The following is a 27,895-nucleotide window of genomic DNA, read 5'->3' as shown; positions in this document are numbered from 1 at the left end:
GCTCCTTCTCTTCCCCTCTCTCTCTCTTTCTGCAGAGATGTTTGCCACCATTGGAATAACCCTGGAGGAAATAACCAAATATCAGCTCCTCAATTCTCCTGAGGGCTAAGGCTCACCCATACAATAACCAAGCTTCCCCTTGAGCACTTGAAGCAACAGGAAGAAGAAAACTCCCTCAAATAAAAGACTCAATGCAGGCAACTCCTAATTATTTGTAGGTGGAGGATTATCTAAACTCTTACTCTGAAAAAAATAGAAATAAGATACTGCTAGCTTGCAGAAACACAGACATTTCAAGAAACAGTGTGTTTCCTTCCAGGGATGTTTCTTGGACTGATAAAAGTCCCATCCTACAAATCTTCATTTTGGCTATAACACCACTCATATTAAAAACAAACAAACAAACAAACAAACAAGAAAAACAAACCAAAAAAACCATTGCCTTCAACAAAACCAAACCTCACTGTGTACTTTTATGACTTTATACTGCACTTTTCCTCATTTTCTCCGTGATAGCTATATCACAGGAAGGGGTTAGAGCTTAATTTAGGTGTATTTGCTACTATATTTTCAGGGGGATAAATAAGAAATAACTGTGATGAAGAAATGAACCTTAACAAGACAGCAGGACAAATGCATTCATTGCAATGGAATTTGATGTCCTATTTATTTTTGTGAAGCCAGAAGGAAGCAATATTTATTTTATTCTCCTTATGCACCCAAAATGTAATAAAAAAACCCCAAACTGTTCTACAGAACTGTCATGTTCCAGCTGTCATACAGCTGGAATATCATGCCTGGGCTAGTGGAACCCTGCACAGAACGTTGTTCACCAAGTGCCCTCTGCTGGCTTTTTATTCCCCAAAAAAGTGTCTCTTGTAGCCACAAACCAAAGGGTACAAACAAAAAGGGCTTCTCAAACCCCAACTCTCGTTTCTGCTTTTAGAAGAGAAAAGCAGTGAGCAAATTTGTGAGCACTGTAACAACCACAGAGAAACCTTTCACAAAACAGGGTTTGTGTGGAACCATCAGTGAGGCAAAACAGGACAGGCAGAATCACAGCTGAGGCAGCAACTCCTCCCACCCCTGCAAGCACAAAAAAAGCAGAAACACGTTTATCAAAACTTCCTTTCAGTTGGACAAAGCTCTTAAATGATTCCCAAAGATAAGAAACATCAGGAATCTGTAAGCCAGGTATTGCATGACTCCTGGTGGAGGCTCGAGAAGCCTCTTTCACTTCTGATTTCTGGTAGCATTTAAAAAAAATGTATTAATCACAAATTTCTGCCAACTTGGCTGAAAGTAGCAAATCCCTCACCAGCTCTAATCTGCCCTACTATGGAAGAAAAATCCCAGATTTGCAGATAAATGTCTCTAATAATAATGTCCAAGTGCACTTGGAATTTCCCTCCAAATTTACACTGGCTGGAAGCCAAGATACCAAGTTACCTCTTCCACAAAAGTTAAACAACTTTCTACTAATAATAAAAAACCAAAACCAAAACAAAAACCACCAGACAAGCCAATGCAGCCAAAAACCCACAGCACCAAACCCTTGGAAAACGTACATATCAAAGATTTGTAGTCACAACATTACTGGGAAATTAAAGAGAAAATAAAAAATGAAAGGCAATTCTGGGGCATGATTCTTTCTCCCTTAAAAAAACCCATTCTCTCAAAATTCTGAGAATTTAAAAAAGAAGTGTAAGAAGAGTTGAGGACTGTACAGAGGCACCGTCTGGATAATCCAGCCACCAACTTCCCAAAGGTGGTCACTGAATGGTAGCAGCAATTTCTTCCAATGAGAATCTTTATTCTCAGGGCACCTGAATCCAAGACTCAGAACCTAAGAAAGCTTTGTGCCACCACAGCTGCACTTGGTAAGAACTGTAGAGATGGGAAAGCTTAACTCAAACCCTCAGCCCTGCTGTGGTGAAGGAGTTCATGGGAAGGTTTAACCCAGAGCTGAGCTCTTGCAGCAGAGGAAGGCACTGCTAACTCAGGCACAACAGCTGTTCTCCTTCCACCCTGGGGATTTCAACACCATTCCTGCTGTGATGTTCTTTTACCAAATTTCCTTTAAAACTCCCTGCAGATGTGGGAAACACATGCACTTTAAAATGGTACATTTTATATTAACAATGACCTCCCATTCTCTGCTAAGCTTCTGTGTATAAAATTGATACCAAAAATATCCACACTTTGTACAAGCAAAGCTCACGAAGCAAAGTTTTTTACACTGAATTATATAGTGGCAGGGTTTTAAATTCTGTTTCTTACCAACTTGATACTGAAAATTTCATGAAGAATTTGGTGCATGAGCAAAAAAGGTTTCAGAGAATGTCCAAAATCCACTTTATGAATCATGCCTACTTTCACAATGACTTGGTGTCTGTGTATTATTCCTTTGCAACCTCACTGGAGTTGATGATCTGCACAGGGAGTCTTTGAAAACCCCCAAGGAAACAGTGCCAGCACTGAAGTACAAATTCAAATCTTCTAAATCCAAATGTGGGGTTTTTTTATTAACAAATTAATCATTGAGAGGCTGCAGAAGCAAAAATATTTATTCCCTGAACACTGGCTGAGCAAGCTGAGCATGCCCAACACTCCTACTCAAGCTTCTCTTCTCTTTGCTCCCCCCAATAACAAAATGTCAATCCACACCCCTGGCAAGTGCTCAGCCACAGATAGCATTTGCCATACACCAACTCAATATAAGGCTTGTAGATTGATTTATGAAGCACACGATTCTCCCTCAAAAATATGGGCTCACTTCAGCAAGTCTGTCATGGAAGAGCAACTTTTACCCATGGTGTCACTTTGCTTGTTTGTTTGAATTTGAGAAACGTTGTGTCCTGCTCAACAGAAAGGTGACAAAAAGCTTGAAAGAGGGGGAGGAGATTCTGCTGGATTCTATGTGGAAAAAATGTACAAAATTGGTGAAACTGAAAAGCAGAAAAACTGCCAAAATGTACCAACCACTCCAAGTTAACAAAGGCAACTCCCAAACAAAAATTAAATGACAAGGATGACATAAAGGCAGAAATTAATTTATTTATACATCATTATTCCAGACATTCAGTAATACTTCTTTGGAGAAAGCTGTATCACCCTAAAGCAGTGGAAGTTAGGATAATTTGAGATTGCTTTTTCCATTCACTACTTGTCATACAACTGCTTTAACACAGATGCTGTCCTTAAGAGTTGTGCGTCACATCAGCGGATATTTTCTTCTTCAAGGACTTTAAAACTATAATGGGCCAATGGATGTCCTTTTCAAAGTGCTACTGTTGTGGCAGTTGTGTCCTGCTGCTGATTGGTGTTCTTTGTGGAAATGGGATTCTTTGAAATGGGAACAAAAAAAATCTCTTCATTAATACTGAGCTAAATGAGGATGTGGAAGATGATTATTCCTTCAACAGATGAACCTGGCTTTAGTTCCCAGACACAGGCCTGAGCAGATACACCTGGAATCATTCACTATTCCCCTCTACTCCCATTCTTCATCCACTAGAAAAGTTGCCACATGCCAAACCCCTCCAACACATCAGCCCTCAGCTTCTGAAAGGGCCTCGAGTCTCTCATTCCCCCTTAGAACTGGTTTAACATTGGTGTGCTGGGTACACTTTGTTTCAAAATATATCCAGTCAGCTCTCTCCAGCTGGAAAGGCTCAAGAAAATGCTGTTTCAGGCCAGGTTCCTTGTCTTCTGTAAGGCTCCTCTCTCAAAAAGGCATGGAAAATCCTGCAGCTGGGAATCAATCACCTTCATATCAGCATTCACTAGTGTGAACAGGACAAGCAGGTGCAAATGTCTCCATTGGTCCATGATATGTTTGATGCTACGCCCTAAATTTAAACATTTCAGTTTTATTTGCCAGTTAGTTTTAGCACATTCTTTACCATTGCCCCAATGCCATCGAAGATATGGTGTAATGCTGTTTCACACATAAATGCTGGGGTGGTCACCACCTTATTTTTTGTATCCACATGAGCTTCGTAAAAAGGAGTCAAGGAAAATACAGCACTTGCAGATGTTGCCTGCAAAATGAACCAGCACTGACAAAACCTCACAACTCCACTACCTCCAAATATGTTTTACCATGAAGCTCCAACCTATAATCCAAGCAATTACAAGGTATTTTTGCCAGAAACACAAATGCTGCACGAGAAACCTGTGGAAACACCCAGAAACACAAGAAAACTTCCAAAATTCACTGATTATAACAAAATGTCTCTGAGTGCAGTCTGACTGCAGCATTAAACTTCAGGAAAAGAATAAAAATCTCAAAGAGAACAGAGCAGTTGTAACTCATGCCAGTTTTACGTGCCAATTCATTCAGCATTTACTGCATTACTGGGTGTCCAAGGGAGTTGACTGAGAACACCTTTTAACTCCCAGTGTGTAGTTACACAGTAGCAGTTACACAGCTGTGTACAGAAGAGTTTCTAATCCTGCACTGGAGCACTGCTATCTGCTATACGTTGCACATTCCCATTAATGTCTAAGCAGAAAAGCACAGATCCTATTTGTGCTCATTCCTTTAATGACACATTTCTAAATTGTCTCCTAGTGTGGAAGTTATCAGGAAAGGATATAGTTACTTCTTTCACACAGTGCTTTGCTCCCAGCTCTTTGATGGCTCCTGCAGTCCCAGCATAAGGCCACTTGCCCCCTTCCTCTTCTTCGTGGCCCACAGTGACTTCAGCACCAGAGAGCACCTTTGCTGCCAGCACTGGGGAAATGCAGCACAGGCTGCAACAGAAGGAATTGTAAGAGCAATTCTACAAAAGCACTGTTCAAGAACTTGCTCACAACTGAAAATATTCAAATGGACACAGCCTTGAAAATCTGAAAGACATCTCAAGGCAACTTCCTCTCAGCATTTTCTCAGTTTCTCCTTTGACAAACACCTACACCCACACCCACAGACACACATCTTGAAAAACACATTTAAAAAACAGGCTACAAATGATACAAAATAAAAGGTACTACTAGAATTTTTCCAGTTCCAGCAACAGCTGCACATTTCAACAAAACACAGGCTGTCCCCATGCTCACACCTCCAAACAAATGCTATCCAACTAACATACATACCCTATAGGTTTGCCTGCTTTGTGGAAGTCTTTCAGGACTCGTTCAACTTCTCTGTTCACCTTGCAATCCTTCCCATCAACAGCAAAGGTAGATCTGTCACAAGAAACGTACATAAAGCTCAGTAAAAGCCTACAGAGGTATTTGCCTATGTGCCCCAAGACTGGCTCCAAAGGCTGATCCCAAACTGAACAGCTTCTAAAAAGTTGGTCAAAAACACTCTGTAGACAACCAGCAATAATTTAGCCAAAATGTCTCATTTCTAAGGCTTTGGTCTGTCAGGAAGTCCCTTACTTAAAAAAAAAAAAATCTAGAAATGAGAATTATCAAATCAGCTTTCTAGGGTTACTGAGAAGTTGAACAGCAATCTTTTCAAAGAAAGAAAAGTACGTAAGAAGAAAAGGGAAGTAACATTCATGTTTCTCAAAGCCAGCAAAAAAGCATGTCAGTAGCAAGATAATCAGTATTCCACATGGCTAACACTTTTTGTTTTCTTTTTCTTTTTTTTAAGACAGCTGTTTTATAATTATAGAGCAAGAGGGGATTTTTTGGTAGAAAGAGAGGAATAAACAGAATAATAACACTACAAGCACCTGAAACCACTTAAGTTTTACCTTCACTTCCCTCAGACCCAAAAAGAAACACCACTAGGGGTAGGAAAAAGGACTTCTTGTGCATTATCTAAACTCTAGAATTCTCACAACATCATTCAGAAAATTTCAAACAAGACAATGACAAGACTTTGAAAGGAGTTATCCTTATTAAGCAGGAGTTACATGTGTAGGAAATAAGGCATTTATTGATTTTATTGTGTGAATCATGGTTCACAGAATCACAGAATGGTCTGGGGTTAGAAGAGACTTTAAACATCATTTAGTTCCAATCTCTCTGCCACGGACAGGCACAACTTCCACTAGATCAGGTTGCTCAGAGCTCCACCTAACCTGGCTGCAAACATTGCCAAGGATGGGGCATCCACAGCTTCTCCTGAAAACCTGTTCACCATCCTTACAGCAATCAGCTGTTTCCTAATCTAATCTAAACCTCCTCTCTTTTATTTTGAAGCCATTGCCCCTTGTCCTGTCACACCAGGCCCTAGTAAAAAGTCACTTTCTATCTTTCTTGTCAGCTCCCTTCACGTACTAGAAGGCTGCAATTAGGTCACCCCAAAGCCTTCTCTTTGTCAGGTTTGTGCATAGTTAATTATGAATGTTTAGTTGAGGAATCTAATGCTTAGCTGGCACTCACAAGTTTTTGGCAGCTCCGAATCCACCGGGGAATATCACAGCATCATGGTCTGCTGTAGTGAGCTTAGCCAGGCTTGTAATTTTACCACGAGCAATTCTTGCAGATTCCACTAAAACATTCCTTGAAGAACAAGAAATAAAACCATGTGATTAAATAAACATTTGCAAACAGAATGGTATAAATAACATTTGGCAGAGGAAGAGCAGGGTGAAGAAAGGAGGAAGCAAAAACATTGGTATTTAGTAACTGAAGCTATTGATGGCTCTGAAATGCTACTGCTGGGAAACACAGGCACTGAAAGACTGTATAAAATCAAAAGAAAAGTCATGTAATATCTTCTCTCCAAGAAAACCCCCACAGCTGGCATAAAGCTACTAAAGGCATTCAGCAAAGTGCTGCAAGAGCCACTACAGGCTGCTGTGTCTGAAGGAAGTCTAAGAGACTGAGGCTGGAAAACACCTTAATCAGAGACTTACCTTGACTCAGCTTCAGCTGGCTGCCCTTTACAGTGGTCAATGACATGCATCTGAGGGACATCTGGAGCATACATGTGAACCTCAGCTCCCCCACGGCTCAGGTGCACCAGTACACTACAAAAATAGAGTTAAAACATGCAGAAAACCTTAAGGGAGAAGCTTTATGTGGCTCCCAAGTTTTGCTACAAATATTCTACCGTATGATTTTGAAAGATGAGGAAAAACACACATCCTATCAAAGCAGGCCACCAGGATCCAAAAAATCTTCCTTTCTCCAGCTCCCCACACATTATGGAAGAATCCCACAATTAAAATACCCATTAACATTTAAACTAGGTCCAGGCAAAACATCTCTTATTAATTCACTGTAAGAGTTAATAATTCAACTTAAGTATTAACAATTCCAGCATTATATTTAGCCCAGGAATAGAAACCAAAAATGATTCTGAAATTAAGTCTGTATTTAACTCTCTTAAGATTGAATCTGGAACTCTGAATTTCTGTTTTTGAAGGAAAGAGTCTCTCTCAAACTCAGTATTCTGGCATCACATGCACTGTGCTGTATCTTTGGACAATCACTGAGTTCTGCAAGAACACAGCCTGAGCTCACAATTATGCTGTGAGAAAACGGTGAGAAAGCTTCATCATACACCTCTCAGGGTAATTCTGATGGCCAGAGACAGCAAAACTAAATTAAACAAACTGCTGCAATGTAATGGAGACGTTTTTAGAGCCTGGAGTTTCATAAAGCAACTTACGCTGATGCCTCGTGGATTTCTGTGCCATCATAGACACCACAGCCAGACAGGACCTGCAGTCAGAAAATCAAGAGACTATTGCAGGTGACACAAAACTTCCTAAGGATCTTTCACAAGCTAAGATGAATTAAAAAGTTAACAAACAACCAAAAAAACCCAACTTAACAGCAAGGTCTTACTTATGCTATTAGCACTGGTGTCACCACTTGACACACTGCAGAACTGGCATTTCCTATTTATAGCAACCCAGCACAGGGCTCAGAAATAACCACTATTTATTTCCTGGCTTATACAGTTATTCCCCATTTAATAAACTGACATGATACCCTTAGGAATGTTTTTATTGTGCACACAGTGGGTTGTTCTGAGTGTCATTCATCTTTTTTATGAAGTGTCCACATCCATGTGAAACACCTTCTCATCCACATGCACATCAATCAGAAGAGGGACACAAATGCACTTTGAGGTGGCACTTAAAATAAATTACTTTACCTGCTGCTGTATTTTATCTGAGGGTCTGCATCAGAAATCAACAGCTAAATCATTTTTAATGCAATAATGCAATTATGCTGTATTAGCCATACTTTTTGTTAATAATGTGGAAATAATACTTTTGTTTATGCACATCAGAGAATAGAAACCACAAAGCAATCAGCTACCTTTGTGGGGGGGAGAATCTCACAAAGTAGGGAAAAACTTTTTTTTTTTTTTTAAAAGCCATTTTAAGAACAAAACAAAAAAAATTCTAAAGGTTTATCTAGTTCCTGAAAGTATACAGATGAACTCTTTCGGGGATTTTGTCTGACTCTTTGTTTTGAAAGAAAAAAATCCAGTTTGGAAGTCAATTTCCTTTTCTCTACTTTTATTATTTGTTTTTTACTTTAATCTCTTCCCTCCTGGTTTTCCCTCAGTTTTTTGAAGCTTCAGAGTTTTTAAACACAGACAGATGAACAAAAACTCACAGCTGAAGAAGTCTTAGCTAGAAATGTTAAGACTTGAAAGGACTTTCAGCTCACAATACCCAAGTGTCTGCTCTCAGGGGCATGTCATCCCAGCATCACTTCACCAGATGGGCAAGATCCATGAATGTTCTTCTGTCCATGTTAATCCTGTTCTGATATTTAAGAGCTGCCTTTTACTTCACAACTTTTTGTTTTATCATTCATTTAATTTAGAGTGAACAAACAGACAAATGTGCTAAGGTTATGCTCTGTGAGCAACACCTTTTAAATGTTTCTGGAACTCAGGGAAATCAAAGTACTGTAACACTGTTATTATCAACTCTTCTCTATATAAAGTCTTCTGTTATTTCAGTACCTGCTTGATGAACAATCTTTTACCATAGTCAGAAATGTACATCACTAATGTCCAAAATAACATGTTTTCCCAGCTCTATTTAAAAAGCTGTGACTTGGTAAAATGACAGCATTCCTCCTGGGTTATTTTTTAGCCATTTGGACCAGCATCTTGCCCTTTCCTTGCCCCAACTCTGCCCCAAAAAGATTTCTTCATGCAGGTAATTCTTTTACGTTTAATGCTGTCTAGACTATGCAAAGCTCGAGCTTCAGAGACTGTTCACTGAGTTCCAAAACTGTATATATTTGGGACACCATCCACAGCCTGTATTTTCCTTTACAACTTCTGGTTCCTCCATCTCCTCACTTTCTTTTGTGTTTGTGACATGGTTTACCTCCTTCCAGCAGAAGAGCATAACCCAGTTTAAATATTTTCCTATAAACTGCCAGTTTCTCCAACAGTTTCAGTATGAATCCCAGCTCCCCTGGGCTCCTCAGGACAAGAGAGACATGGAGCTCCTGGAGGGAGTCCAGTGGAGGGCAATGAGGATGATGGGGGACTGCAGCATCTCTCTTATGAGGAAAAGCCAAGGGAGCTGGGCCTGTTCAGCCTTGAGAAGAGATGAGATGACTGAGAAGGGACCTCATTAACGTGTGTAAATATCTAGAAGGGGGCTGTCAGAGGATGGACCAGGCTCTGCTCGGTAGAGCCCAATGGCACAGGAGGCAAAGGGCAGAAACTGATGCACAGAAGTTCCACCTGAACTTGAGGAAGAACTTCTCCCCTGTGTAGTGACCGAGCGCTGGGACACATTGCCCAGAGAGGGTGTGGAGTGTCCCTCATTCCAGACCCATCTGGACACAATCCCGTGCCATGTGCTCTGGGCTGACCCTGCTGGAGCAGAGGTGGCACCAGGTGACCCACAGTGCTCCCTTCTAACCCGACCCATCCTGTTGTTCTGCAGTTCTCCACAAATCAACTCCATGCCAACAACTGTAATAGACGCCACACCAGGTTTCCCACTCCTGGTCTGGCTTCCTCCAAGTTTCTGAACTGTAAGCAGCTTTCTCTTCTCAAACTCAACGTCTCTCCAGGGTTTCCAACTGCCGCAGCCGCCAGACGAGGCTCTCCCAGGCCTCTGCCCCGCCGAGCCCTGCCCTGCACCGACCCACGGCCGGAGCGAGCCCTGCCCTGCACCGACCCACGGCCGGAGGGAGCCCGGCTGCAGGCCGAGGGCGGCTGGGAAGAGCCAGACAGTAAAAACACCAACAAACGCGTCTCCTCAGCGCTGCCCCAGCCCCGCGCTCCTCCATTACTCACCACAGCGACGCGCGCGGCGCGGCAGCGCTGGGCGGACGAGTGGAAGGAAGCGAGGCCGCCGGGCGCTGCCAGGCGCAGCGCGGTGCACAGGGCCGGGCCTCGGGAGGTCAGCATGGCTGAGGGCCAGGGGAGCGGAGGAGCCGAGGAACGGAGGAGCCGGGGGAAGCGGAAGAACCGGGACGCGGAGCAGGTCAGGCCTACGGGAACCGCGCTGGCCGCGCAGGAGGCCGCTGCGCCCTTGGCGGCGGCGGCAGCGGCGCCTCCTGGCGGCGGGGAGGAGCCACCGCAGCGCCGGGGCCCGTGGGCTTCCCCACCCTCATTTATCGGGAATGGCAGCGGTGGGAAGGTGACTGAGGGGAAAAAGATAACGGTGCGGAAATAATGGGGGAAAAATAAGCAAGGTCGCAGATGATACAAAACTGGGAGGAGATGTTGACTCCCGCGAGGGCAGGGAGGCCCTGCAGAGAGGCCTCGATAACTGAAGAGATATGGGAAATCAGCAATTGTAGGGAAGTGCTGGATTCTGCACTGGGATGGGGCAATCCTGGATGTAGAGACAGACTGGAGAATGAAAAGCTGAAAGATATTGAACTATCAGAGGGTGTGCAAAGGCAGGCAATGAAGATGGTGAAGGCCTCGAGGGGAAGCCGTGTGAGGAGTGGCTAAGGGCACTTGGTCTGTTCAGCCTGGGGAGACCTCAGTGCAGTTACCTTTAGTATTTATACCTCTCTTCTATTCCAGCAGTGGAAAGTGACCACAAAACAAATCCAGAAGAACAGAGTATGTTGGGAAATCAATTCTGGATCATTGGTAATGTTTGCAGTATCTTCATTAACAAAGCCCTTTCAACATGGGGCTCAAAAGTGTGACAAGGACAAACATAATTATTTGGATTCAGGACCCTGCCCTTGTTAGCCAGTTCTCCCACCAATTCACAAAAACGAATGGAATCAAAAGTTTCAGATTTTAATGTGTTACTACACAACATTTAAAAAAAGACAAGAAAGGGCTTTCATAAAAAAAAAAAGCCAAAAAACAAACAAACAAAAAACCAACAAGCCATGACATTTGTAATACACTCTCTTACCGTTTAAATTACATTTTTTAATTGATAATGTCCAAACAAATTTTAACTACAGCAAATCAAAGGGTAAACTACCAAAGGGTACATGAAATAGGCGAAGTGCCATCTAAGGCATATCCTACATTTCCATCATTACCTCACTCAGAACTCCATCACACTGCCAGGAATTGATGCCACTATGAGGGCCACTCACTTTCAGTGAATACCACTACATAAAATACCATCTGAAGTTTTCTCCCTCTCACAAAGAGTAATTAGGATCTCAAATTATCCTTATGAACTTCTTGCATAAGATAATCACTGTCAGAATCCAATTCTTCTTCATCTCCTGGTGTTTCCTCTGCTGAACGTTTCATGCCCCGCTGTTGTGAAATGGCCAGTGCATATTTGATGTTGTAGATATTCCATTCACAGCTGTAAAAATAATAGCAACATGTTGTTTTCCTCCTAAAATAAAAGTATCTCTAAAAGAAGAAAGTCTTGAAAGTCTAACAGAACACTGTCACCCCCCAAATCACTCCAGGTTTTTGAACTTTTAAATGTAACAATACATACAGTTTTGAAACATCTTCAAAGTGACGCTGGATGCCCTTCTGAAGGAACTGAATCACAGGGAGCAGCTTCACTGACCTGGGATGGAGAAAACATGCAATTTACAGTGAAATTCCTATTTACATATGGAAATCTAGAACTTTTCTATACTCTCAAGATTTTAATGAGCATACAACTTCAATGCAAACTTTTTAATACTAAATAAACAAAAGCTCTTTGCTTTTCACTCTGTCGTCAATACAAATACTATATTGTCAGAAATCTTTTTTTCTAGTATCAAACTGCAGGTTAAAGGGCTAATTCTGCTTGCTACAGCAACAACAGTTCCTTCCAGATACTACAATACTTTCTGAACCAAGGAGTTTGTTTTAAATTGTTCTCTTCTACTTTAACATCAACAAAAGGAGAAAATTCATTCCAGTCATTTCAGTAACTAAAACATTAATACCCACACTGAAGCAAGGGAAGAGTTACACAATGCACTAGTTTTTAAATTACAGGACTCCTTCTCAGATTACCTCTCAATCAGCCCATTTTAAATTTGTAAATTTGCCCAGTCTTGTTCCTAAAAGTCTAAAAATTCTGTATTATGGATGGACTGAATACAATTCACAGACCAGGCCCACGTAGTTCTAAAGTACTATGCAGGAGGGCAGAGTACTACCAGATATAATCACTAAGTCTACAAAAAAGCAATCAGTACCTGCACATTACCTTTCAGTTACTTTTCAGATGCATAATTGTTTAAAAACACAATTGCCAAAATCCTACTATCACTCTTGAAATCCTAATGCAGTTATTGTCTAAGCAACGTAGTCAAAGTTTTATCTGTGTAATTTGAAAAATGTTTCTGCAATGTATCTTCTCAAATCCAGTAGCGTATTCCAGTTCTGTCACACACACTTTTAAAAATCTTTTTAGACCTTTAAGATCAAGTCCAAACTGTAACTTTTACCATTAGTAAAGAAGTTGTAAAACTGGAGTAGTTCTAATTGCTGTGTATGCATTATCTAGAAAGTCAGTAAATGTTACGTAAAAGCCTTAAACTGACAGGTTTTTAATTTTGATTTTAAAATTCTTGTCAATATTTTGACTTTCACAAGATCTCACCTTGTTTTCAGTTTCTGGCCATGCAGCATGAGCAACTTATAAGCCCAAATGAGATAGAACTCCAAGTGACAAGAGGTCTCAAATGCAGAGGCCAGGAACTCCAGTAACTTCTCCACATACAGGTCTGGCAGGGAGGAGCAGACAACATCAACTGTGCAAAAAGAAAAAAAAGACATTGAACAGAGTTACTATTTGGAATAACATGAAAGAGACTACAGGAAAGCATAAAGGGAAGGAGAAGAAAGCAGTGTCTTGGCAAGTGGTAGATATGTAGTGCTGTATTTCAGGGTACAGTACCACAATCTCTCAAGGGAGAAATCTTCCTTCCTTGAACCTTCCAAACACTAATGTATTCAAAAGCAAGAAATTAACTCCTCCCTCCCCAGGTTCTTCCTCCTAACAGAGTATTCCTGCCAGCAGCTCTCCTTCAGAACTTTTACTTCCACCCTTTCCTCCTCTTTCAGTGTAACAGACTTTATTGTTCCTGCTTCTGACTTCACCCAAATTTCTGTATTTAGAGGAACCAGTTACACACAATGACCAGAGGCAGTAAAGGATACTTGAAAAGACAGCAAAGTCACCTGCCCACAGAGGAAGTGTCTGAATGCTGTTAGCAGCTGCACAGCACAAAGGAACACAATTTAGAAGCATTCAAAGTAATCTCACATATAACTATGATGATGTCATTATATATAATTCTCTCTCAAAAATAATCAATTCCTGCTCTCTGCAGCCAACCTAACTGGCCTATGTGACATTCAACTGTGAAAAATACCTTTCTGCTCAAGGAACAGGCACACAGTCATCCTGTTAACAGTGGATTACAACAACCTCTTCTCAGCTGTACTCTGGCCCTGTAATAATTTTCTAAGCCCTCCACCAGATTCTCCAAAGTATCAATGTCTTGTCTCATACTGTCAATCCCAGAACCAGGCACAGTACTCCTGACCTGGTGACAAAAGTGCTCAACAGACAAGATTCATCACTTTCTTCAAACTGCTGACTACATCCTTGATACTGGTTAATGGTCTTCATCACACAGTGAAGGCACAGTGCTATCTCCTGTAAAACCTGCTGTGCCCCTCTAACACCAGCTGCTTCTGAGAACTGACATCCAAAAACTTTGCCTGCACATCTAGACCTGATCAGATTCCATGCTGAAAAGTCACTAAATGAGTATGAAGTAGATTGGTAAAATTAAAACATAAATTAACACTAAAAGGTCTACTTTTACACCTCAACTTATTTTGGCTTACACACTTCTGCTTACAGCTAGCTCAGCTCAATTTCATGGCAGATCCACCCACCTTCACTGCTAGGGACAGCCTCTATGACTTCTTGAATTAATTTCTTTTCATTCAGCTTGAAGGCCATGACAATAGCCATAGTGTATTCCTTCTGACTCAGTGTTTTGCGTATATTGCTGGGTGTGACATCAATATCCAGCTCAAAAGGATCAAAAATTAGCCCAGAGTCCAGTGAATAGAGCAGAAGACCCTCTGTGGTAGTTGCTGCCCAGCTTCGTCCTGAAAGAAAAATAGTAACATTTAACGACAAAGAGGAGTGTTCTAGAATGGAAACAGAAGAGTAATGATGAATAGATCACTCATTTGTTTGCAAGAAGTGGGTAAGACTGAAAGCTGTGCACCACTGATGGACCTGTCAGCAATGACAGCTTGCAAAAAATACTATCCCAAAGTGATAGGAAACTTAAGTTTCCTAATTATCTACTGCACAGAAAGCCAGATTATGAACATAGCAACACTATGCCACATCTGGAAAGATCATCTCCAAGACATTTGTATTTTTTTACTTCATTATCACTCCTCCAATTTATTTATTATTCCTCTATTATTTTGCTTGTTGTATATGGAATAAAAAATCCCAAATTCATTGTCAGTACTAACCTGTAGGACAGAATCGCACGCAAGTCACCCTTATTTCCGGTTTAAAGTGTCGATAGCTCATGTCACCTAAAAGAGAAGTTTAGAAATGATTTAATGTATTCACCAGACGTTCACAGTCTAGTTATCAATTCTAATGATGATGTCACCATCAAATACTACTGAACGTGGCAAAACCTAGCAGAGTTAAAGACTGGCTAAGGAAGGACAGCCCATGTCCAAGAGATCCTACAGCTTAAGTGGTGGGACTGAATTTTCTTTGAAAATTAAATCAGGACTGCTGGATTCTTTATCCAGGAGACCACAGTAGCTCCCATTTCCTGTTGCTTCTATAATGCAAAAGGACCTACCATAAATCAGCTGAACACTTATGCAACAAATCCCCATGGCTAGAGAACATCCAGGTAATCCTAACATTAAAACTGAGTTCAACAAGTCAAACCCTTCTTACTTCTGCCAAAGGTTTTGATGCACATAAGACTAGAAACAAGAGAGCAAAGCCTTACCTCTTTTTACTCCAGGAAGAGGGATGGCAACACCATCGTCACCTCCGCCCCCTTCATCAATCAGAGCCATGCTGCCAAATTCAGTCATTTTTCTACGATCTAAGTACTCCTGCAAAAAACACGCAAGTTCCATTCACTGCACTGAATCTCTTCTCAAACAGCAGAGCTCAGTTCAGACTGTGGCTTCACATTATTATAACTTTGTTCCACTCCAGAAATGCACTGTTTGCTCCCTGACCTGCAGCTCCACCCTTTCTGCCCTTCAGGCTCCAAAACAGCAATGTGCTAATGTGAGGGCTGTGTGGGCAGACAGCTGTGCAAGAGAGATTTTAGGGACCTAACAATGTCAATAAGATTTTAGGGACCTTCCTGCCCCCCATTTCTAGGCACCCATCCCCTCCACAATTCTTTTGCAGCTGGTTCTCTTCCCTTCAAGCCATATATTGAGCTACACCAGCTCACAAACCACTGTTGACAAAGAAGTTGACTCGGAACCACAGTCAAATACAGCCTGACACAAACACTGGAACAACAATCATTCTTCCAGGTAAGGGGGTGCTGAAAAGAGTTACTGGAATTTTTTTTCCTTTGGATGTTTTTCTTCATTAACTTTACTTTCAAAGGAATTTAATTTGGCATTTGGCAATATTCAGAAACAGAGTTTGTAAAGGTCAGTGAAGATGTTCTGTGTCCACAAAAAAATCCTTCATTTCTTTGCTAACACAAAGTGACACCCAGGGAGTTAGCTTAGTACAAAATGTGGATAATTTAAATTTTCACCTCCATTTTAAGCCTAGTGCCAACTAACTTAAAATGCTTGAGAGTTCTGCCCATTCAACACAAGCACACTGCAAATCTGGCAAGACTGTGGTTAGCTGAGTGTGAGGAATTAATTCTGTTCTAGGAAGAATATTTCCTTCCCCCTCTCTTGCACAAAAATAAACTCATTCTTAAAAAAAAAACCATTCATGAATCACATTTAATAAGATGTTATACCAAAACTAAACTCTGTTGGGGGTGGGGAAATTTAAAAAAAAAATACCCCTGTCCTCACATACCTCCATTGCATCCAAAGAATAGTTGCATGAGATCTCAAATTTTTTCATAAGAATCTGTTCCTTGACATTATATATACAGACAAATTTTGACAATCCACCTGCCAGAATAGATTGGCCATCTGCTGAGTAACACAGAGTAGTAAAGGATCTGGTAAAAAAAAGAAAGAGAAAGCAGTTAATTTCACTGTCACATCTGAGCTAAAAGACATGAGTACAGTGTGAAGACTCAGAAAATAACCATTCCATGGAAAACGTGGAGATCTTTATTCACAAGGTATGTACTTCACATACAAATTTACTACAAAGCATTTGGTGCTTTACTATGAATCACAAACAACTTAGAGCTCAACAACTTTTTAAAATACTTCCATACTTCCGATTCTGAGTCACAGCTCAGTGAATGAGCTCTCAAATTACACCCTACACAACACTAAGGACAGTCAGAAAACCCAAAGCCATGGCATGTTTGAAATAAATGGTTGAGAGCTCATCACCAAAAAAAACCCCTTTTTTCCCTCAAAAGGTCATTGTTTCTTTTTTTCTATTGTTTTGAGAGGAAGCAATATGAAAAAAAAAGAGAGAAAAAGAGAGGAATAAAACATTTGTCTAATACAGTTTTGGACAGCACACAAACTCATCTTGCCTTTAAATATTACTTCACATGCAGTGTAACATGTAATAAACCCCATACTTCAATTACCTTTCTAAAAAAATTTAATAGTTCCTACACACTTATGGTTATATACTAGTATTTCTGTTGGAAGATGACTACTTAAAAACCTATTACATAGCAAATTAACAACTTGGCATGAGAGGCTTAATATTATCTTGGCAAACCAAGTTCATAACTGACAAAAAAGAAAAGCTCAGAATGATGCTGACTGTAGCATGATCAGTGAGCGAAACAGCAAACTACAAAAGGGAAGCATCTAGAGGTTAGGCACTCTTTTCAAATCCAACATCAGAATGAAAACAACTGAACAGCAGATGCACTCTGAAATCTCCACATTGAAAACAAATGAAAAATCAATTCAAAAGCAACCCAGCATGGCGCCCTCCTGTCACTGCAGCCCCCTGTACCTACTTGCCCTTGGCTGCCTGCTTGGCAGTTATTTTATCCAGCTCCTTCCTGCCCATCTGGAGATCGTGCCTGCCCTCAATGGAGCCAGTCTGCACTGCATTTTCATGATCCCAAAATGTTATCTGGCCATTCAAAGCAGCAACCGCGAGCTCCTTGCCATCAGGACGGAAGGCAACAACAAGAACTGCAAAGAATTTCATTAACAATTACAAATGCAATCAGATCCTTGTCTAAAACAATACCCTAAATTTTTTTAGGATGTTATTTCTACTACCAGAAAAAGTTTAAGAGTAGTTAGTATGACTGTACTTTTTTCCTGGACAACATACAAATGGTTAGCTAATTATAAAGTTGAGCGAGAATTAAATTAAAATATTTCCTGCACTGTTAACCAAGTACAAGAGTGAAGTCTCTGAACTTTTGATTCTCATTACCAAGAATGAGTCTGTCTCTATCTGACAAGTTCTGTTGTTCATTATTAACATATTTTACATAGTATTTTTATATGTGATAGAAGATGAAAAATGAAACAAAGATTACCATCTGAGTTCATTATTAGTGTCTCCTTAGTTCTCCAGCTGTCCAACATATCCCATAACTTGACAGTCTTATCCCAAGAGGCACTGGCTAGAACACACTTCATTGGGTTAAAGGACAAGCTGCTGATGGGACCCTCATGACCTGCTAAGACCTAAGAAGAGAAGAAAAAAATAGGCTGGAATTAGGTGAAAGAAACTGAAATCCATGTAGTCTGCATTCAGTAAACACTAGATATAGCCATTAAACCATGCCCAACTTGCCCATACATGCTTGAGATCACTTTTGGACACAGGGCATGATACACACCGGTGATTCTCAACTTTTTATTTTCACAAGTTTTAAAAAAATTCCCTGAAGCGCTACCACTGTACAGGTATCTACAACCACTCCTATGTACACACTTCAGGAATGCAGTGTGCCATTTTCCTCCCTCCTTTCAAAATAATCTGACCAACTGTGAAAAACCAAGTCATTGCTCTGAGAATTCAGTGCCTCCTGCAGTTGACAACACTTCAGAAAAAGAATAAAAACCAGGAGTAAGAGTAACACATATTTTCATTTCATGGAGCTCTTATTCCTTTAAAAAAAAAAAAAAGCAAGGAAAGAAACTAAACTCAAAACTCTGGAGACCCAGTCAAGTATAACCTAAGTTACTAAAGTGATCTGTATTCAATGGTTGTGCCAAATTAAATACATGAATCACTGAGCTCTTTTACTTGTACAAGATGTACAGTAATGCTTAAGAATTGAAAAAATAATTGAAAAATCATGCTCCTGCTCTGCTCCAGCAAAACCCTCCATGAAATCTTTATCAGTCTTAATACAGCACCTACAATTTCTTAATTACCTGCAGAAAATATGTAGAAAAGAACATGTCTGAACAAGGAGGGAAAGACTCTTGTACCCATGTGTTAGCTCAGCAATACTGGTGTTAATTCACCACTAAAAAGAGCTCATTACTCAAAAATTTTAAAAACTTTTCCCACACAAATTCAGGGTGGGAATTATTTTTTAAAAGATGCTGAGAGCAACATAGTGTAGCTCCAATTTTGAATATAACCACAACAAAACACTTCATGTTGTTCGGAAACCACTTCCACTAGTCCCAAAGTTACTGAGTATCACCACACTCCACACTGTGTTAAATTCAAGCCCTCCCAACACTGTGGATCCTTACATCCAGCAGCCTCCCACTCTGCATTGACCAGATGAATATTTCAAAGGAGTCCTGGGAACCAGCTGCCACAATCTCACCGCTGGAGTCCACAGCTAAGCAGGAGAACTGACTTGGTCGTGGAGACGTAAAGGTGCGGAAATTGCGGTACCTGTTGAAGAGGTGAAAATAAGTTATGAGAACATTTTAGGTAGATTTAAATGTGTGTTTAACAAGTGTATTTAAAAAAGGAGTTAATTTGATTTGTGAGGTCTTTTAAGCTACGTAAAGAAAAAATATTTTTTGTATAAAATTAGATGTGATGCCCCAGCGTGAATCCAAAATTCAAAAGAAGTATTAAAAACTCTGCAGGAATAGGAAATGGAAATACTCAAATAGAGGAGCTTTCTTCTATTAAATAGTATATGTCAATTCTTTAGAAACATGGGCTTGTTTACACACCCAGTTCTGTGCACAGCTGTATTATAATGGCTTAGCCACTACATATGGAAAGTGTTATGTTAGGCAAGTGCCTTCTCCCCATTTGAGCAGAGCCAGACAATGATCTTCCTGGATTTCCAGCTTGTCTGAAGAAAGTTCTTCCAGAATTTTCTTCACAGAAACTGGACAGAGTAACAGCGTTCCTAATTACTATCTAAATTTAAATCAAGGGCTGAACCAAAAATCAGTAAGGCAGTGCTGCTCACCTTTATGTGACTTCAAACAAGCAATGAGCAGTTTGCTGTGTTTTGGAGGGAGTGTGAAATCTGAGGACTAAATGAGACACAAAAGCTTTAATGTAAAGAGTTACCTGTGCAGATCAAAAGCGCGAACTGTTCCATCCAGGGAAGCACTCAAAACAACATAACCAGTGGAAGTGAAAGTTACTGCAGTCACACCACTGTTGTGTTCTGTAAAGGTGACAAAACAAAAGCTGCTCAAAGTGTTCCATACTTTCACCTGCAAGACAGACAGGAAAAGACTTTTTAGAATCTCCATCATCTGTAAAGAGAGTAAAAAGAGTAAGGCAGCAGAAGAGTAAAAAAAAATTATTCTAGAACTCTGCAACAGCATCAGACTCTCAATAATAGTAATAATAATAATAATAATAGTAAGGAATTTTGTGCAACTGAAGCAAACAGGCCACAGCTTATCATTAAACCTCTAAAGACACATTTGCAACATAAAAATCTAAGTGGAGATAGACAAGAAAAGTTGAAACAAAGTTAATTTTCAAGGAAAGTTGTAACACCTGGTGAGCATTTTGAGCGACCAAGCTTTGTACCGTCAGGGATAAGAGAAGTGTAAAATTCAAAACCAACTCTGAAGCCGCTGCAGAAATTACAATTGAGATGACATTTCAGTTGGCTGGTTTTGGTTTTTTTTTTTTCCCTGAACAAAAATGTTATGCTTTTAGCTTTCTGAAGTTTGAGACTTCTGGAGTTTGGCCACTTTCAATCTGAACAGCAGAAGCTACGAAGTGGCAGATCTTTTTTTTTGACATTCAAAAGTTTTGATTGGATATCAGCTACTACTGTTGTCCCATTTAAGTGCCAAGACACTGTGGCAAAACATCTTTTAAAATGAAAGTATCTGTACATGCAGCCTATCATTTCAAAGCAGGTCATCCATGAGAAGTTAAGTTTTCTTTTAAGTAACATACTTCTGGAATGGTGCATTAAACAAAAAAATATGCACTTTTATAAATAATTTGAAATTAATTTAATATCAGAACCTAATTATTAAAAGGACAAGAAGTTGGGTGACTGAAGTTCATTCACCCCAAAATACCATGGAACCATAAATAAATTAACATTGATGAATTAGATATTTTTGTTTTTATGGCGGCTGGATCTATAGCAATTAAAAACTCATCTGCTAGAAAGCATTAAGTGATGCAATTTGCAGACACAAGTAGTAACAAATCAAAATGTACATGCTTCAGAGAGAAAGATCAAAACATTTAAGGGAAGAGAAAATAAAAATGTATTATTTTATACTAAGAGAAATATGTATCAATTACAGTAACAGAGCTTTCTACATAAAATGGAAAGTCAAACTGCTTAGCACTTTATTAAAAGTTGATATTCCAGCAATATTGCCTCACTTACTTTGCCATCCTCTCCTCCAGTTACTATGTATTGTCCATCTGGAGAATATGCCAAGGAAACCATGCTGTTGAAATGTCCCTGCTGCTTCAGCACGTAGGACTCACTCTGCCATTCCCACACCAGCAGCTGACCCAAACCTGTAACCACAACAGGATTAAATACAATTATATACAATAACCCAGTAAATGCAAGTCACAAAACAAACCATGGCAAGCAAAGTTGGGGAAAAAAAAAAAGTTTATGCAGACAGGTTGAACTCTGGATCTTTCAATCCTAATAAAAGCTTTTTCCCTTTTATAACTTCAAGGTAATTGGCTCAAACAAGAGCTGTTACTTGGAATAATGTTTTCAATACTACAACAGCAGCTGATAAGTGAGGAGGGAAGAAAAGCAGGGCTGCATATTGGGGTAAAATTTTGGTTTTCATGCAAACTATTATGGCCTGGGTGGGACTGTTGGAACAAGTGGCAAAGGAAGAGAATGGCCCAGAATGAAAGCAGACATGAACTACAAGGGATCTGGGCTTTCCCCTAAGTCTGTGAGAGCTTTCCTACATGAAACATGTATTTTTCCTTGTATCAAGAAAATATTTTCCTTAATCATAACAATTCTGTGAGGAGAGACTGATTAGTGATATTTGCTTTACTGTACTGAGACACCAAAGGTATGAGACTATAAATTATTTTACACTTGGAGTCAAGACAAGCAAGAAGAATTTAGGCCTCATGCCCACCACATTTTTTATTTTTTTCCATGAATTCAGACTAAAAAAAAAACTGACAAACCTGAACATCCAAAAGCAATCCAGTCACCAGTGCAGTTGATAGAAATAGAAGATATCCTTTGATCTGAAATACTGAAGTAAGAGATTAACAATAAACAAACTTGTGGTTTTATATCTTGTGTGATAAAACTTGAAGTCTAATATTTATTAAGTCCGTTCAAGTAAGTAATTTGATTGTTTAACTGAACTTCTGTACCACTGTAACATAAAAAACCACAAATTTCATTCCTTTGCTCCTCTCCAAACCATCAAACACTCCTTATTCAGAATGAAGGCAGAGTATCTGCATCCCAAAGATGTATTGCCAACAGAGAGTAAAACTCCCCCAGGTCTAAGAAAATAAAATAGGATTTTTGTACATTGAAATTGTTTACCTAGCATCCTACAGCTATGGAAAACAATTCTGATTTGATTTCTCAACTTTGACACAATTTACAGATAATTTTACATATACAGAGCTTTTTTTTCAGCTTATATTTTCTACAAAGAAACTGAAAATACTCAAGTCCACAGAGTTAAAGAAATCTATAGCCAACAAGTAGGAACTCCTGAGAAGTTTCCTTATTCTGACCTCACTTTTCCAAAATAACCTATAGAGTGTAATTATATTTATTACATAAACTTATAATTCTGCCTTTCCAGAAATCACAGTACTGAGCAGATAGGCATATTTTAAAATTTTTATCATGTTTATTCATCCTTCACTACTTAACATGATGTGTTCTCAGTCAAACAAACAAGAACCCTCCTCAAAAAAACTTACTCCCTTTCCCACCAAACCAAACCAACCAAACCATACCTCAAGGAGTGGATCAGATTGAAATCTGGAAGCTCATGGAGGTGAAAGATTCCAGAGGCAAAACCAGTGACTAAAAGGTGTGTCTTCTTGTGATAGGCTGCAGCTGTCAGGTTATTGAAATCTCCCTCTTTATTGAAGAAATACCTGGTATCCAAGAAATAAGAAAGCAGCAAAGCGAACATTAAAGAAAAGTTGTTAGAGTTGTATGTCCAAGCAGCTCACCAAAGAGGCTGATGAGCCACCTTTATGTCACCTCCTGAAGTCAACCAACCCCTTCTTGCAAAAAATCAAAGACTCCAAACTCAGACAGGGTACTGTAATAAAGATCCCATTTACCCCTTTTGAGTTCCAAACAATAACACACCACGAGCCAGTATTTCCTGTATTATTAAAATTACATTTGTTATTCTGAAGGTGAAAGATAATAAGCCCTTCAAATAAGCCAAGCAAGACAAACAGGTGCTCTACCATAACTACTTAAAATGGGATCTGCAGTAAATTTTCAAATCTTAGATAGTTTTATACTGCTTTAAATGAGTGATAACAGATGGGAAAAAAAAGGCCCTGCATAGTAAATCCCCATTACAACTTTTGACTTTTGATAACTGAAAACCACTCACTTTGCTACATGTGAGTATTTCACCTTATTCCTAGTCTCTTGTTCACTTGGATCAGCTTTTCCATGGATTTCTTCACCCTTTGGCTCTTCAAGCAGCTCTTCATCCTCTTCTGTTGCCTTATTTTCCTTTGCTGCATCCTTAGGGGGCATGGGCTTCAAACCATCCAGCTCTGTGTCACACTGCCACACACACAGAGCTGCATCCTGGCTAATTGTGTACAGCTAAAACACAAACAGACAAATTATTATTGTCCAATACCTATGCTCTGTGCTCTGAAGAAATATGAATATGGGCTTGAAGAAGGGTTAGCAAGTGTGCACTCTATTTAATCAGGATAATGCATTACTTAGTCCTCCTGAATTCAAGGTGCTTTGAACTGGAAATTTTACTTGTCCTCAGAACTGGTGATTTATTACACCTGCCCTCAGAAAAAATTTGCAAGGGCCAAAGGCAACTTGATTACCAGTCAGCATTACAGCTAAGCTAAATAATTTATTTATATTTAAAGCCATCATGTTTTTGGGGAGCAATTTTAAATAACTTACTCTTTCAAATATTCATGGAATTGTAAACTCCCAATCACAGCAGATATTTTCTGAGATATTGTCAAAATAGTCACTTAGAGATAAGATTCTGCTTCAACTACTTTAATATTAAAATTCCAGCATGCTGTGTGATTGTACATACATCTAGGCTGTTCTCTTCAAAAAAGCAGGCTACTATGACATCCTTATGGCCTCCAAGAGAGTAGTAGATCAAGTTTGCCCATCGTTCTGCCCCAAACACCCACGTGGACATGTCCTTGCTCCCCACTGCAAAGCATCTGCAAAAGAAAAGGTAATTCCCATTAGAACACTGGACTGCAAAACTCTCCACTGTGTGGAGAGTGTTCTGAGCTCAAATTCACCAGTCACCACTTAAATTTTACAAACAACAGAGCTGTAAACTGAGTTTGGTGATTGTAGCAGATGTAGAAAGGGGTTAAATACACTCAAAAGGTCAACCAGGCTCACATTCCTAAGATATGTTCCTTTTATGAATTGCTGTGCATTTTCAAGCAAGAATCCGTTGTTGATCACTAACACATGCATATTTTGTACTTTCTAGTCTGCCTGTAATATACTTTAGAGGAAAGAAAATGGGACTTGAATGCAATGTGCATTCAAATATTAACATGTGCAGGTAGACAGTGCTTCAGTTGAACAACTCACTTGGAATCATCAGTCCAGTCAATACAAGTTGTCTCATCATATGGACCATAGTAGGTTTTGTCCAAAACAAAGGCATTGAACTCTCGTTTCTTCCCAGGAGCATGGTACAGGTAAGCAAGATTGTCTTTTGTAACCACAAATTTCCTGGCATAAGGGCGGGAAAGACATAGTTACACAAAAAGCTGATAAAGCAAACAACTTTTCAGTACAGACTGCAATACAATGAAACAACACAATAATAAAAAGGTTCCTGCACTACTGAAACAATAAAAACAGATTGCTTTTGAATGAAAAACAAAATATTTGCAGATTGGTATCATCCCCCAACTTAAGCATTATAAAAGAAAAAACGTTCAGCAAAAATCACTGATGTTGAATAATGAAATTCTTATTCTCCAATTCTCAAAACAGAAGGAAAAGCTCAAACACTCAAGCCAGGATAATTTATTTCCAAGGCTTTTTCTTCCTTTTTTCCCCTTTCAACTTTACAGATAAAGTGACCCTGATCAGTTCAAAATCTCCCCTCTCTCATGAACAGGAAACATTCACAGATTGGTTAGGATGTCTTCATAATCACAAGTAGTTTATGGAGCAATTCCTGCTGTTTTGTTCTAAACCATGCACTCTTTACTTACTTGCCATCAGGGGAAAAGCTGACACTGTGAACTGGCTTGTGAAAATAAAACTGATGTATCACACACTTCCCAATCAAACTGACAAGCAAGGCAGCTCCCTCTGTAAGGGCAGAAAAAGGATCATGAAAATAATCGAGTTCCCAAAGAAATCATAACCCTAGAAAACTTGATTTCTTTCCTTAAAGGGCAGGGGGGAAAAGTACTTTCTCAGAAACTTTTCGAGACAGTGTGCTTAGTATTTTTTAGTTAAAAAAATATAATCCAAATTATGAGACATTATCTACACTGTGTAAACAAGTTCTTCTTAAGTTCTCATTCTAATGTAATTGTTGAAGCAGAGCACTTCCAATTTTGTGCAAGGGATGAACACCTAGCAATACAGATTTCCCCCTCTCAAGGCTGCGTTTTTAGTGAATTCATTCACAAACAAATGTCTCCTTTGTGCAAGTACCTTCATCAATTAGAATGGCAAGACTTCCATCTGGAGAGAGCCCCACGCACACAATATTGAGCCGTGTAGCCAAAGGCAACGTCTCACACTTGTTACTGCAACAAAAACATAAAAGAGTAAAATGGGGACAAGGGTGCAGGAAGAACATCTTCGGTATCAAGGAAATATGGTTCGATATCTCTGTTAAAACCACAGACAATTTGGAATGTAAAACCCCCCACAACTTTCTTTAGCTGTCACAACCCCATGAACACCAACTACGTGGGTTGTTCTGTGCCAGGCCAGAGTTGGACTCGATGATCCTTAGGGATTCCTTCAATTCAGGAATATGTCAGAGACAGGCTCCTGACTGCAATACAGGCACAGGAGCATTAATCACAACCCTGGCACACAGGAAAGGCTGCTGATGCTCTAAGCCTTGTTATATTCAAGACAGAAGCACACAAGGAAACCATACAACTAAATCAAACGCAAAAACATTTTTTCTTTTTTTTTTTTCTTTTTCTCTGAAATACATCTTTACGTAATTCCTCTGCTCTTCTCCACATGGATGCACCCGCCCAACACCGTGACAGGTATTATTTCACTAGGCAGGCTTGTACCTTTTAATACTAAGGCGGAAGCTTTCCAGGATGTTTTGGAAGGCCGAGCATCCCACAGAGCCCCACGGCTCGAGCTCCACAACCTCCTCAGAGCTTTATTCCCCCCAGAACCCCCGCGCTGGCAGCGCCAGGCCCTTCCCCGCCCGTCCCCGCTCTCACTTCTTGAGGTCGAACACGGAGATCCTGTTGCCGACGGGGCTGATCAGCGAGTTGCCATCGCGGGTGAAGGTGAGGTTGCCGCGGCGGTACACGGTGCCCAGCAGGCCGGAGAACTGCGGGGGCAGGAAGGGGCAGGGTTAGAGGGGCTGGGGAGATGGTGGGGAGCAGGGGGGCGATGGGAGGGCGATGGGGAGGCGATGGGGAGGCGATGGGGATCGGGGGATGCCAGCCCAGCCCCGCTCACCCGGTACGCGAAGCGCATGGCGGCCACACGTGGGGAGCGCGGAACGGCGGCGCTGAGGGGAGGGAGCTGGGCGGGATCTGCGCATGCGCCCGAGGTGAGGGCAGGTCTGAGGGGAAGGAGCGGAGCTGCTGCCTCAGGCGCCACAGAATACCCCGGCACAGCCCAGCCCGGCACAGCCGAGCCCGGCCCAGCCCAGCCCGGCACAGCCCGGCACAGCACAGCCCAGCCCAGCCCGGCACGGCCCAGCCCGGGCGGTGACACCGTTTCGTGTCCCCTGCCCCATCCACGGCCCCGCCGCTGCTAAGCACCTGCCACGAGCTAGGGGAACTGTGGGGGGTTTTTAGTAAATATATTACAGCATTTATACTTTTTAGTTAATGCCTTCGTGTGACTGTGGGAGCTGGGCGGGTTTAGTCTGGAGAGGAGAGGGCGGAGATATCAATCCATGTAAGTTTCTCCCAGGCAGGTGCCAAGAGGATGGTGCCAGACTCTTTTCGGTCGTGCCCAGCAACAGGACAAGGTGCAGTGGCCGTAAAATACAACATGAGAAGTTTCATCTCAACATGAGGAAGAATTTCTTCACACTGAGGGTGGCAGAGCTCTGGAACAGCTGCCCGGGGAGGCTGTGGAGTCTCCCTGTCTGGGGACATTCCAGACCCACCTGGACACATCCCTGTGTCATTGGACTGGCTGATCTCCAGAGGTCACTCCAGCCCTGATTATTCTGTGATTCTGTAATTAGAGTGAAACAACACTGAATGACCAGTGTATGGATGAGGGAGGTTTATTTTAAAGCAGTTTAACTGCAGTGGAAAGGATATTTGTGGCTAGTTTGGTTCTTTCAATGGAAGTGTCAAAATATCACAAAGAAAATACATAAGGAAAAGAAAAAAAGGGAAGGGTAGATAGTCGAAAGATAACATCACCCATCAACGCTAATCACCCAATATGATTATAACTCGATTGCTGTAATTTCAATGTCCCTTGGTCAGAGTAATGGCCACAGTCTCGATCCTTTGGGGATGTGACCCCACAGAACAAAACGTTCCTCGGGTTATGAACATTCAGGTTAGCATTGGAACACCCAGATCCCTCC

The 27,895-nt window shown here is 40.7% G+C and overlaps 2 protein-coding genes across 2 annotated transcripts; both read right to left on the bottom strand.

Moving 5' to 3' along the window:
* Window positions 1–3,037: 3,037 nt before the first annotated feature.
* On the bottom strand, window positions 3,038–10,376 carry GATD3 (glutamine amidotransferase class 1 domain containing 3). Its single transcript, XM_085047032.1, has 7 exons — window positions 10,196–10,376; window positions 7,580–7,632; window positions 6,822–6,935; window positions 6,346–6,465; window positions 5,101–5,193; window positions 4,603–4,758; window positions 3,038–4,002 (listed from the first exon to the last, which is right to left on the bottom strand). Exons 1-7 carry the CDS (start codon window positions 10,307–10,309, stop codon window positions 3,873–3,875), a joined length of 780 nt encoding a protein of 259 aa, XP_084903158.1. The 5' UTR covers window positions 10,310–10,376; the 3' UTR covers window positions 3,038–3,872.
* A 769-nt stretch (window positions 10,377–11,145) lies between these two features.
* Window positions 11,146–26,908, bottom strand: PWP2 (PWP2 small subunit processome component). The gene is made up of 21 exons (XM_085046923.1): window positions 26,800–26,908; window positions 26,556–26,668; window positions 25,795–25,889; window positions 25,344–25,443; window positions 24,709–24,852; window positions 24,185–24,320; window positions 23,498–23,718; window positions 22,878–23,021; window positions 22,080–22,150; window positions 21,295–21,431; window positions 19,995–20,143; window positions 19,208–19,355; window positions 18,031–18,181; window positions 17,494–17,674; window positions 16,410–16,557; window positions 15,352–15,460; window positions 14,849–14,914; window positions 14,249–14,467; window positions 12,942–13,092; window positions 11,835–11,909; window positions 11,146–11,693 (listed from the first exon to the last, which is right to left on the bottom strand). The coding sequence occupies exons 1-21, from the start codon at window positions 26,815–26,817 to the stop codon at window positions 11,534–11,536; spliced, it is 2,736 nt and encodes a 911-aa protein (XP_084903049.1). The 5' UTR covers window positions 26,818–26,908; the 3' UTR covers window positions 11,146–11,533.
* Between the last annotated feature and the right edge of the window lie 987 nt (window positions 26,909–27,895).

The sequence above is a fragment of the Lichenostomus cassidix genome, chromosome 1 (genome assembly GCF_008360975.1).
Source record: "Lichenostomus cassidix isolate B80296 chromosome 1, HeHo_3.0, whole genome shotgun sequence".
Lineage (NCBI taxonomy): Eukaryota > Metazoa > Chordata > Aves > Passeriformes > Meliphagidae > Lichenostomus > Lichenostomus cassidix.
Note: the sequence above shows the minus strand (reverse complement) of the source record. Positions and strands in the feature narration are given on the sequence as shown.